Source organism: Anopheles bellator, chromosome 2, assembly GCF_943735745.2.
Source record: "Anopheles bellator chromosome 2, idAnoBellAS_SP24_06.2, whole genome shotgun sequence".
NCBI lineage: Eukaryota > Metazoa > Arthropoda > Insecta > Diptera > Culicidae > Anopheles > Anopheles bellator.
In genome coordinates this window covers 44061492-44074529 of record NC_071286.1, presented here as the reverse complement: position 1 = coordinate 44074529, position 13038 = coordinate 44061492, and the positions used below count along the sequence as shown (strand labels likewise).

Below are 13038 nucleotides of genomic sequence, written 5' to 3'. Positions count from 1 at the left end.
TTTCAGCACCAATTAATTCCGATCAGTACCAACACATCTCAGTGAAATTGATCAATTTGCATTATTTGTGCTTCTTTTAAGCTCAGCTACTTCTTCGTGACGTTGGTTCCTGAAAACATACCGCATTAAAATCACGTTTGAAAGCATTGTGGTTGTCGAAGGAAAATCGTTAAATTCAGTACAGTTCAAACAATTTGGGTCTGATGCATGAATTATTTAAATGACGTTTAGTTGCAGAGTTTCAATGAAGTTTTGGTTAAACTTTTGCATGGCTCTTGGCATCGCTAACCTCGAACGTCTGAAATCAACCACCGGCTGCTGTCATTTCAGCACCCGTTTAGAAGTAACTTTTCATTGGTAAAAAGGGCCAAAATACATGAATACGACTGCAGGCTCACACTTGAATGCCCGTAGACGATTTCGATCGAAATTTATATTAAGTGTTGAGTATTTGACAGAATTTTGACGCGAACGGGGCGCGTGCCTTATAAAATACGTTAAATTTTACGACTTTCCATCCGTCACGGAACACAGTCCTGTGCCAAATTGGGCCGGAGGACACAAATTTCCCACATCATTTGCGCACACGAATGTGCTGAAAGTTCTACATTTCCACTCACGTGGCCACCGTGGCTTACAGCAAATGTCTGTCAGCAAATCGGCTTCTGCACGTCTGCAGCTACCCCGAGGTAGGCAATCAGCCGGAATCGGGCGCTTTTCGGTCGGGGAATTTGTCACCATCCGCATGGTGTGCGATGTTCTTCGATCTACTTCGCATAAATCAGTCATGTGTATGTACGGTCTGTTCTAGGCTATGAATACGGTACACGTGCTTCGAGCGTTTCCATCAGCCGGGCATCACCCGGGGGGCTCTCTCACCACGTGAGCCATTCAATCACAGCCACCAACACCGGTGAATGGCGCTCCGTTTACTTGCGGTAAAACGATGAACAAGCAGTTCTTTATTCGGCACCCCGGAATTGGCCTACGCCACCGCCTCCACCACCGGTAGATCATCATCGTCGTCGTTATCAAAAACATGGGGCCCTCGGTACGGTGCCGGTGGTGGTGCTCCCGTCGTCGGGTGTGTGTTTGTCGTTTGATTTATCCGCACCATTTTGTACACTCCGGAGGACGTGTATCAGCAATCGGCTTCCGGCTTTCCCGCCGGAACCGGCCTACAGCCAAAATGGTACCTTCATGGCCTAACATTTATCAATCTGTCGATAAGCTATAACTATAACGAATACTACCGGACTGTAGTCCGGAGGCTCCATTTGGGGCTACTGCTGCTGAACGCCGAGCTAGGCTCCGAGCAAACAGGTTGAACCTGCAGGCGAATCAACACATTCTCGTTTCCCATGGTTTCACGGGCCCCGAAGTCGGGACTGTATTTCGTCAAGTGAACTAAACCACCCGACTCCATCCGTCACCGGTCGCCCGACCGAACCTACCGAGGAGTATATTCGATTAATTTATTTCAATTTTTCTCGGACATTTTGGGTGACCAGTTCTTCGTCGCGTACATCACCGGAGGACCCGTTCCCGTGGTCGGTCAGCGTGCCACGCCTCAGCCATCCAGCACGATTGCGGAGCCGGCTCGGGAAGGTCCTTGGCAAAGAAACACGCAGAGGCCCCTAGCGTGGGGGTCTCTACCGCAAAAAGGGCCAGCAAGCAAATAAATGTTTTTTCGGCCCACTAAACGAATGGCCACACCGGGGGCCACTGGGTTGGTGCAAGTGAATTTATTGATACACAGGAGCCAGTCAGCAGCCGCAGTCCCCGGTTGGTCCCGGTTCTTCGCCTGACTTTTACCGTTGCCGTGACAGCTGCCAGGCGCATGTTCCGGTGTTGGTGAGCGTGTGCGTTCGGCTGTGGCCATTAGATACCGCCGGGGGCCGAATTAGAGTGTGTGCCCGTCGACAGCTCTGACCCGTCCGTCCGTGCGTGCTTCGTGCTGCTGCTGCTGCTGCTGAAAGCTTCATTAGATACGGTTCGCCTGTTATCGATTGACAGTTGTGCTGAAAGTGCGCCGAGTCCGGACTTTCGCGCCACTCGGCCAACTGCGAACGGAATTGTCTCTGGTACCGAGCGCCCCTGATAATCCGATACGAACCGCTCGAACTCGCAGGTCGCTCCTGGAGTCCTGTCGACGGGTCGCTGGGCGATGATGGGAATACCGCCAATGGCGGAACTCAGAACTACGACAAAAAACAACAATACAGTAACGATACTTTGCGATTCGAGCCGGGGACTGGAGGTCGCTTCGGCCCCGTTCCGAAAAGTGGCCGTAGAAATCCCATTTTCAATCCGATAAGCTTTAACTCGCTTTCTCTCGGCCATTCGATGTGGCCAAACAGTGACCGTTGGCGGGACGGGCCACCGAACGCGAAACGGAACGGTAACTGAACCGGGAAACCGTTTCCCCCCGTCCTCATCCCTCCTCTCACAGCATATGTCGTAAGCTTGTCATATTTTCTCATTAGTGAGATTAGATTTCACTCAACTCGACGGAAAATTGCTGTCGTGCTTGGCCCGGGTATCGGGTGCGTTCAATCCGTCGGGCGGCCCGGTCCGGTCCGGTCCGGGATCGTAAATCTTTCGCCGGCATCAATAAAAAGGATCCGTTTAGGGCGGATCCGTTGACGCTCTCCGTTGACGTCCGTTTATGCTCGCGTCTCCCCCCGGAGGCCTTGATGAGGGTCCGCTACGACCGTGCCACTGTAGATTGGGATAAAAAACGACGCACACAGACATGACTCAAGCAACGTTTGCAACGGAGTGGTTGGTGACCGGTGGGCTAATCATAGCCCGGCGCTGTTCATATCAACAGACCGACGCAAATTGGTGACATGGTCCACCCAATTGGCGAAAGTAACAATTGATGGGTGTGTTTGCATCGCTCCGAGTCGCCCCGAAAAGGATCACCGGATGGAATTCGGGTACAGAACATTGCTGATTTGATTAAATGCATTAGCCGCGAAGATTGCTGCGGGTTGGTTTAGTTGGCTTCACGTAGCTCGTTGCAATCGCTCCGAAAATGTATTAGAACAATTGGTAATTTAGCAAATTTACGTTGTTAAATGTGGACCTTAAAGTTGGCGATTGCGATTTCTTGCATGCTCCCAGCCAGCATTCGTTTCGACTACGGAGGCGAACGTAAAATTTAACCCCGGCCGATCGAACCGATTATGGACTATTGGAAAACTTTCCAAGTTCCTTTTTGGTGCCAGCAAACGGCAAAACCCTCTTGCGCTCGATTACTTCCTGCCTGCAAATAAAGATCCCACCCACGGATGCCCGTTTGCCCTTTGTGCAAACTGCGAAGCCGAAAGCTGATCTACATTTCAGATTCATCGTCTTTTCGTCGCAACCGAAAGCGGTTCCGTCATCAAAAGTCAAGTTAAAAGTTTCCTTCCGTGCGAGTATCCCGGGCACCACCCTGGCCTATCGTGCCCTGACCTAATCGTTCACTCAAAGTAACTGAAATAAGTCGCTTTTCTTACTCTCTCTCTCTCTCTGCCTCTTTCTTCTTGCAGATAATGCTTTTGTGCACCCTGGGCCGATAGAAGGTGACAAACGAAAAATGTAAGTCCTTCGTCCCAACGAACGGGCTTATTAGGATTCATCCTCATTTTAATCTATCACATTTTATTCGTTTAAATCTGCATATCGAATCCGTTCCACCTTTCGGGCTGGCGCGCGCTCGCGGAACGCGGCGAAAACATCTGCGGCGAACCCGAAGCGCAATGGATCCGGAAGCGCAAAAGTTTGCGCCCCCACCCCAAAAAGGACGTGGGGGTGGGAAAAGTGGAGAAAAAAGTTCCACTCGCAAATACAACGCGGTGCCGGTGCCACCGAAAGCGGCCAGTCGAGTGGAATAGGAAACGACGCGTGAACGAAAACCGGGGCTGATTACTTTTTCGAGAAACTTTGATTCCGAAGCCCCCGCGAACCGATTGGGAACTTTCGAACGGAAACCGGTGAGAGTTATTTCCACTTCCGATGCTGTTTACGTTCCGAAATGAGCTCCTCACCGGTGGCCGGGCGGGCTGACGGAGAAAGTGGAAATGAATCCATCGCATCCGCATCGGGAAGTTCGGGTTCGGCGAAATGATTATGTTTGAATTTTCTCGGGCAGCGTCTCGGTCGGGGATCCGGGCAGGTGCATTGTCGCTGCAAAGCGCTCTGGCCGATCCATTGGCTCCGATTGGCTCGTCCTCGTGGGGCTCGTGGATAATCATTTAATCTTTGAATCTGTTTTGTTCACAACTTGAAGCCCGCGGAAAGAAAGGCTCTTTTCGCGGGATTTAAGTTTTCGAACACTTTCCGAACGGCAGTGGCAGTTCTTTTGTCTTCGATGTTGTACCGATGTTGTTGACATTCGGTGTGTACAAAAGTTGCTGCGCAACATGGAACGTAATACAATAAATTTAAATTCAACAATACTCCAGACAGCATCACTCTATTGCCGGAGTGTCTCTTCGTAGTTAATATTTCCTCGAGCAGAATGCTAATCTGCCGGAGTCGGCTATCGAACGATGCCAGCGTGTGGTATGGACCAGTCGGCGTCACGGACGATAAGAAAATTATATTCGACTAAAACGAGCTCCGCAAGTAGGTGTCAGGCGTACACAAAACAGCTGGCGAAACCTGGGGACCCACGACCCGGCGGACGCAAGGACCCACAATTTACCTACGGCCCATATTGTCTCACCAGATGTGCTTCCCAGCGGAGCCTCGAAGATGACGGTCTGAATATTAAGTAATCATTTATTTATATACACATCGGCCCATGGCGCGTGGCCGTCGCTATCTCATTTTGAAAGATGGCAAATTTATTCAACTAGCAAGCCAGCGAAAAAGGAAAACCCCCTGAAGGGGCCCCTGTGGAACTCAAAAATGCTAGCTAAGATTTTCCCGCCTCGAGAACCGTACGTCCGACCCGCAGGGGCTGTTGGATTGGTGGATTTGTCACCGGGACTCGAGCCCGGTGGGCCCAAGCTCTAGTAACGGTGTAGAAATGAAAAATGCTCACACCATCGCTCGCATTCGGGGTGCAACTCGTTGCCGGATGGGACAGATACTTATATATTGTCGTGGAGCTCATCCTAATTTATGGTGAAATTTTTATTTCCTAACAGTCTGCTGAGCCGACTGCTTTTCGGCCCGCCGGCCCCGTGAGCCCAGGGGCCCGAAAGCCTAGCCTGTGAACTGAAGAACCACGGAGACGAATCACGGGGAAATGTGATGAGTGTGCAGGCGAGCGAGCGAGCAATCTAATTCTATTCGAAAAAGGGCACAATAACGACAAAATGAGCATAATTTAAGGGCCATCCCATGGTGAACCGAGCGGACGATACGCATACCGATTGCGGAGTGTCTCTCGGCATCGGTGAGGTGACGCTGAATGGGCTCTTGTAGCAAGGACACTCGACGCAAGTGTTATCTGGAACAAATTGTGTTAATTGACAATGTTTTAGGTAATGAAAAGTGGGTAGCTCCCGGTAACATTCTATTATTTTCAAGTGTTCGACAACATGACAGGCCTTTGAGAGTTTTGGGTGACTTGAACGAACTATGTGTCGGCGTCTGAAGTTTGTCGTCGACGTGAAAAACGAAGAAAACACGAAAAGCATATTTTGCAGTTCGATCGTCTATGTTACGCCGATTATCAACAACCGGTTTCAATGCCAGAAGGCGTCAAGCCCCGACAGCGCCTAAACCTGCACCAAAGGTTTACTGGCATACTCTATCGAACAAGATGCCGTTAAATCCTGTGACGTTTTACATCAAATACAGTAACGTAATGAGACCGGATTTGTTTTTTTTTCTCTCTTCTGTTTGCTTCCCTTGCCATTGTCCGACAAACCTGACCGAACGCGGTCGAGAGTGCAAAACGGCAACATTCATTGTGGTTTAAATTGCGGATCGTTGCGGGCACAAAGGTTCTCGACGACGAGAGTTGAACATCCGGCTCCTGGCGGCTCCTGGCGGCTCCTGGCGGGAAGAAAATGGCGCAAATAAAGGAGCGCAAAACACCAACACAACACGTACTCTTTACTCAAGCTGCTGACCGTGTGAATGCTTTCGGGGGTCCTTCTGGCGAAACGGCCAGGCCTTTTGTGCAAACACTTGTGCCTTGGACACTACTTTTCACGTCACCGTGCGCCATTGTGCTGCCGGAAGCCAAAAGTCCGGTGCACAATCGGGGCACTTCGGATTGACGGATTCGCACCGGGGGGATGCCCGGGGTTTCAGCATCACATTAAGTCCATACGGTTTGGGTGTTGCTCAAGCAGCCGGAAACACGGCCAGCCTCTGGTACGACGGAAACGGAAGAACGGAGCGATCGACTAATGTAAAATGCACGACTTTGTGCCCGATTGCCGGTGCCGGAAGAATGGTTGGAAAAACGAGGCACTATTAGCGTGATCGCAGTTCACGGTCACAGTCCGCGGTCAATTGCTCCGTTGAACGGGCGGTGGTCCTTACTCCCTGAATCGTATGCTTGGTTTGGTAGAAGGACACAAACAAAGCGAGATCTGCTAAAGAAGGGCCTAGCCGTCCGTCATTGCCAAAGCATATCGTTTTTAATCTAAAATTTAGCAATGCAACAAATGGATATAATTTCTCGGAAACATCGGAAAGCCTTCGGCGTTAATTGTTTAATTCATAGCATGGCCATAAATTAAATCGTCGTCTCTGGTCTCCACCTTACTCCACAGCAAGCACGAGACCGACAAATAAAACTTCAAAACTCAAACTTGACCAATTGGGAACCAGCCCAATTTTTTTGTGGGAGCCACAAATTGATTCGCCACTAAAATGTGTCCACTTACGGCAACCTCGTTCAACGGCACGTGCATCAACTTGAGCATTTTCCGCTTTAGCTGCGCCCCGTATTCACGTTCCGACGCTCATATGTGGCTCGGAAACGTCCTCGAAATGTGCTCAAACAGCGTGTTTACTCGAGCGTGAAGCATAATAATAATAATAAGTCTAGCGTGAGGTCCTGGAGAGCGAACAGCGGAAAAATCGACCACAGTCGTCGCACCACGCACCTTGCGGTCAAGCTGATCAAGGGACCCGTCAGAGTTGACCAGAAACTTGGGGAACTAATTATGGCGTTGTTAAGACTCTCTCGCTCTCTCTCTCACTCTGTGCCGCTGGCTGTCCCTCTTTCTCTATCTGTTCCACGCAGCGCTGGCTGGCGGTTGGAACCGGAAGCGGGACTTCCGGGGCACGTACCACCGCACGGTTCTGTCGAACGGAGTACGTCCGCCACCGGGAGCGGCTTGCGACAGCAGCTGGCGTACGTGTGCGTTTCTGACCGGACCACGACCGGGAACTGGGACAGGAAGTGCAGTTTTAAGTCCGAATATCCGCTCTAAGCCAATTACCGTCCGTGGTTTAGCTCTTTGAAAGCTCTCCAAATCAGCTTTCGTAGTGCCTGGGTGCGGACTTTTGGGGTCGACCAGATTACTTTGTTTGCAAAATAAAATTGTTGAAAAGATTCTTTTGCGCCCTTGTCTTAAAACCAACACCCTAACCATCACCTTCCCTCACGCACGGGAGCTTAATCGCTTTCGCATAGAACGGGATTTTTTTGTGCGGAATTCCCCTCTCTGAGGGCGGTAATGAATTATCCATTATACGCCAACTTTCGCATCGGTCAACCCGAAAACGGTGCATCGAACCACGAAATGCATGCGCCAATCGGGAGCTCGGTCGGGGAAAACCTCATTACTCGTCAGGGACGTGATGGAATTGTTTTTTAATAATCCCCACGGATTACCGTAATCCCAAATGACATCTCATCATTAGCCTAGCGCCAGCGTGGTGCTTGAAATGCTACTCGAAATCAATCAACGAAAGAGCCCAAAGCGGAAACGGACAGACGGCCGAAGGAGAACGGCCCGCCACCCAATGCACTTTGCGCAAATATTTGACAGGATGTATCCGTGGTCCGATTGAATCGTGTGTCGGATTTTATTATTCCCCATCAACCCCCTTTCAAAATGGTGTCCAATAGAAAAGAGTCATTAATTCTTTAATTGAATTATTTCCATTTTGGGCAACCATGGCACAGGGCACCCCTTTTTGTGACAGGCAATTGTCACGATAACCGCCAGGGTTTTTGGCGCCCGCAATGATTGTCCTTGCAGTTGGCATTCAGTTCAGTTGTATTTGGTACATGTGTTCGTGATTCGATGTTGGGTTTTATTTGGGCCATCGTTTGCTGGTCGTCGAAAACATTCCAAAGTAGCTCAGCACACTCACGCCAATATGAAACCAATACGGCGGTGGATGATTAATTGTTTGTTGTGATCCTAGCACGAGACCAATAGAACCGGTTATTGTGTACCTTCCGTGGGTGCGGCTCGGGGAAACGCGACACTACATAAATAAGCTTCCTATCATTGCGGGTTAAATATTCATCACTCACCGTAAACGATGTGCTCCGCTCTTTTGTCAGCATAAGCCCGCGGAAAACAAAACCTTCCACTTACATGTTCGACTCACATGCGCGCCACGAGTTTTTCGGTGCCCACAACACACACTCATGTGTCCCCGTGTTCGTGTGCCTGTGTGTGTGGATTGTCGCGAGGGCATCGAGGCAACAATGAATTGTAAAAACCGATGAACCCAGTTCCTCGGGGTGGGTTATTGCTATTTTGGAAATTTATCTCACCCGCTCTCAACGGGCCGGGATGGGACGGAACGGAGCAGCGGCAACGCCCGGTGGTCCTTCGAGTCCGTGTGGTCCTGTGTCCTTCGCCCAGGGTCCGTGAGATGGAAGGGATAAAAATATGGCATAAAATAAATAACAAAAAAGCATAAATAATAGCAGCGCTTTTCGGTAGCGCCGGGGCAGCCGGTTTGGAGCATACTTGGGACCGTGCGAAGCGGGCGTGGTCATCGGACGGGGGCGAAGCACACCGATGCCTCCCCGAGCCATCCCGAAACAAAATGGTGAAGGGTGCAAAAATATTTTAACTAGCCAGCCAGCCATCCGGTGGGCTGTGGACAAAAACTCCTCCGAGAACTCCTTTCGAGCTCCGGGTTCCCGGGAAGTAGACACGCCGGCCAGGGTTGGTGGTGCAGTGCGCGGTGCAATAATCGCTTATCCGCGTGTGCAAACGGCAAACAATCGCATTAAGCTCGTACGTTGTGGTCAGACAGACAGAGGATAGCGTAATTTGGGTGAATCACTTTGGATTATAGAACTTTTGCGATTGTCTCCGGATTTACGGAGGCCAATCCACTCCACTCCACGCGGTCGACGCGGTGTGTTTGTCTGTGTTGGGCGAAGGTTTTGCCAGAAGCGCAGCATAAATCGCCTTCACGAAAAGATTTTCCCAACAAGTGGACCGGGTTATCGTATGCAACCGGACGCCGTGAGTGTGAGACAGCGAGTTTTGCAAGACGAAAAAAAACACACACTTCAAGACCCACGAAATATGGCGAACCCATTGATTGTTGATCATCGTTCCGCTTTTTTCTCGTTTTCCTTCATCGTCTCTCGACTGGCTCAACAGCACTTGGAAGCGCGCGCGTCCGTTGTAACCGATGGCCGGCGATATGGTGAAACAATTTTTCACTGTCCAAAAAGGGACATGATCGAGACCCCGAGATGCGGCACCGAAAGGCAGCCAACGAAGCGGATAACCGAGGCACAACATAGCAGCAAGGATAACAATAAATGAATGGGTTGGACTTTCGCATCAGCACGATGGCCACGGTAAAAAACCGGGCCACCGAAACCGAAGTCAAGGTATCTGCCGGTGCGCGCAAAGTGTGAAAAAGAGTCCGAGCGAAAGAGCGCCTGGGAAAAGTGGAGGAAAAATCGCAACCATAAAAGAGCGAGCCGCAGAGGATGACGCCTTTTCGTTGCGCCAGCACGCGAAGAAAAAAAACGGAGTTAATCCTATCGAAACATTAAATCTTGCGCTCCCGTACCGATTGCATTTTATCTGCTTCATCATGTGCACCGGAAAACGCGCAGCGCCACTACACGCCATCGTCCCGGGCGGACTAAATATTTAGCGACGGCCACGGGAGGCAACCACCTCCTGCTGGGTTTTGCCGCTTGCCGGGTTTGTAAAATTTAACGCCCAGCACTTGGCAGGCGGCAGGCCCTTTGTTTCCGTTAGCAATTAAGTGGGAAAGACAGCCTTTCACACGGTGCTCTCAACCGTGGCCCGTGGCCGACTGATGCAAGGTGTCCGGCTGACTTAGGCACATGCTTCACTTTTTAATACACCGCCAGGCAGGCCGGGCTGGGTGTTGCTGGCACATAACAGGATTGGAGACTTCACGCGACCGACAGTGAAGCCACTCCAGGTCTGTACGATGCGATGCCGCTTAGCAAGTGCTCGGGTCAATTTTGAAAGCTTGGGCACAAGAGTGAACTTCATCAGCAAACAAACAAGTTGGGTTCGCAAATTGATCATGTTGAAAATAATGTTTCTTCAATCGTCTTTGAAGAATCGCATTATTTTTTATCATACATTATATTAAATTGAATTTTCCAACTCCAGATATTGGTTGTCACGAATTGAACTTCAAAATAGTTCAATCTGTTCCGTACTAAAGTATCTAAGTAAATAATCTTTCGAACAATTTGTTTTCCCGTTAGTTGTAAGGGATATTATTTCTATGGCATTGTTTTAAACATCTGTTTGTGTTATAATTTGTTCATAAATGATAATAATTCGAGAATCGCAACAGAATATACAATTTTGAAATAGGAAGCGAATTGACCGCGAATTTTCCATGGAGGAGCAATTTGTAAAAGAAACAGACCAGGAGTTAGAGGATAATCAAGCTGCGGGTAGTTGCTGATGTTAGCCTAGACCTAACGGAAGTGTTGAAAAGTCGCGTGGTTCATAAAATTAGTTTTATTCTTCAACGTGATTTTTATCAAGAGCCACACAATTATTTCAGCACGGTTCTAACATTTCACTATCACTTTTGTAGAACAATTTATCGATTTATCTCAGCTTCAGTTCACCTCTTCATTCGAACAAAATTTCTTACTGGTGAGCGTTAATTTTCAATTCTCCGAATAGGCAGTAGGAGCTGAGAGTTTAATCTGACGAAAACGTATGTTTTTGACATTGTTTTGATTGATTTACGGAACGATACGTTGTCTTGATGAACACCAAGAAAAACCCTATTGTGCTTTCGAGCACTTTCTACGAGGTTCGCCAGTTGTGTAGGTTCAACTCTTGATCTTATGAGTAGAATATCATGAAATTTCAATAACATCCTTTTCAACGTTTCTGCTAATTAAAAAAAGTGGTGAATGCTTCTCAGTCCAGGTATCTTATACCATGTCCGGGTTGCGTTCAAATTTAAATGTTAAATGTACGAAAATTGCACGGAAATTGTTTTGAGCTGTGATTTCAATATTTAGACAACTTTCAAATTATATAAAAAACAATTTATTTAACTTGCACTACAGCTTTCAATTAAAACTCATCTTATCGAACCAAAATGAAGGCCTTCGGCTGATTGAAAGTGAGAGACAGAGAGAAAAAAGCGAAATCCCCGAACAGGAACGTCACCAGACGAATGTAAATTTTTTGGAGGGCAATATTTTTTGCTCCTTGCCGGCGGCCCCTTCGTTTCGGTCACGCACCGTTCACCGCCCCATACTTGCTCCGTACTATCAATGCTGGCCCCGACCACCGGCAGGCAACGTGGCGTCGGACGTCTGACAGGAATGTTTCGGTCGCCAGCTATCAAACAAGAATGCTCGGCTACAATAAATTGTACATAATTTAGATTTAATGGTAATGTAAACAATTTAAAATGGTGCCCGTGCCCTCCACTTTTAAGATGAACATGTTGCCGGGCGTTTTTTTTACCTTCCTACCTTCGTTTTCGGCAAGCGCACGTGGCGTTTGCGTTAGAGGCTGGAATAGATGAGCTGGAAATTTCATCAGTTCGACCCGGGGGATATTTGAACGTTCACACCGACGGTGTTACGGTGTGCTCGGGGCTGTTTTTATTACATTGTTGCTGGAAGATTCTGTCTCCCATTGCCTGTCTCCCGTGCGGTTCGTTGTCATCCACCGTGGGACATCCGTTGCCGGTGAAATTAGCTGTGCGCCCAAAGGTTGAAATCCGAAAACGGAACCACGTGGTTTACCATAATCTGGCGAGCTGCGTAACGTTTTCTGAATAAGAAAGTCACACAGTTTTTATTCGATCTACAGTTTAGTCAGGGTTTCATATAATCTGCTGCTGCTCGCTGCAAAAGGTTGTCTGCCGTGGCGTTAACTTTTGATGTGACGTTCCTGCCGGTGGCCCTCTGCGTATCCGGCCAACGGTTGCAAGCAACACAAAAACGCTCAACCCTAAAACAAACATCAATCATTTCCAGCTTTTTGAGAATCTCATTTACACAAGTTTTGTGCTTAAAACGCTGATTAAACAGCTTTTCTCCACCACTCGCTCCGTGGGGAGAGGGCCGCCGGAGAAGCGGTCCAGGGACCAAGTGCTGGGGTACGAAATCATGACAGTACTCGAGAAAAACTCTATCTACGCCCCGCAGAAATCCCTGGCGGCGGTTTTGACTTGCTGGCACCGAGCGAACCGAAGGAACCGACTGCGCCATCTACATGTCCCGCTGCCTACCCGCGACGTACGCCGCTTTACACAACTTTGGCCGTGTCGTCGTCATCGTCGGTGGCTCCACTTGTTGTCCTGGTCCCGGTCCGGATGGATAGATGGATGGACGGACGGCTGGATGGATGGTACTTCTATCGTGCACCGGGTTTCCCTCCAGTTTACAATCATTTTTCCACCAGCAGCCAGCCACCGGGACGACGCACTTTGCTTCCCGCTGCGAAGAATCAGGCACCGGCGCAGTTGTACTGGCATAAATTTGCATAATTTCGCTTTTTCCAACCGGAAGGTTATCATCAAATTATTCCATTCGAAACTTTTCACCTTCCTTTTTTTGTGTCTGGTTTGTGTTTCTGAGACAGACCTCGTCGCCGGTGCGGTTGAGGAGTGTCCTTTTTC

General features: G+C 49.1%; 1 protein-coding gene across 2 annotated transcripts in view; it reads left to right on the top strand.

Moving 5' to 3' along the window:
• LOC131209799 (uncharacterized) overlaps positions 1-13038 on the top strand; it is a 190777-nt gene that overhangs the window by 161023 nt on the left and 16716 nt on the right. For both annotated transcript variants that reach the window (XM_058202941.1, XM_058202940.1), the window contains one exon: positions 3540-3588. In XM_058202941.1, coding sequence (XP_058058924.1) covers positions 3587-3588 — 2 coding nt within the window. In that variant the 5' untranslated portion in view covers positions 3540-3586. The remainder of the gene's footprint in view (positions 1-3539; positions 3589-13038) is intronic.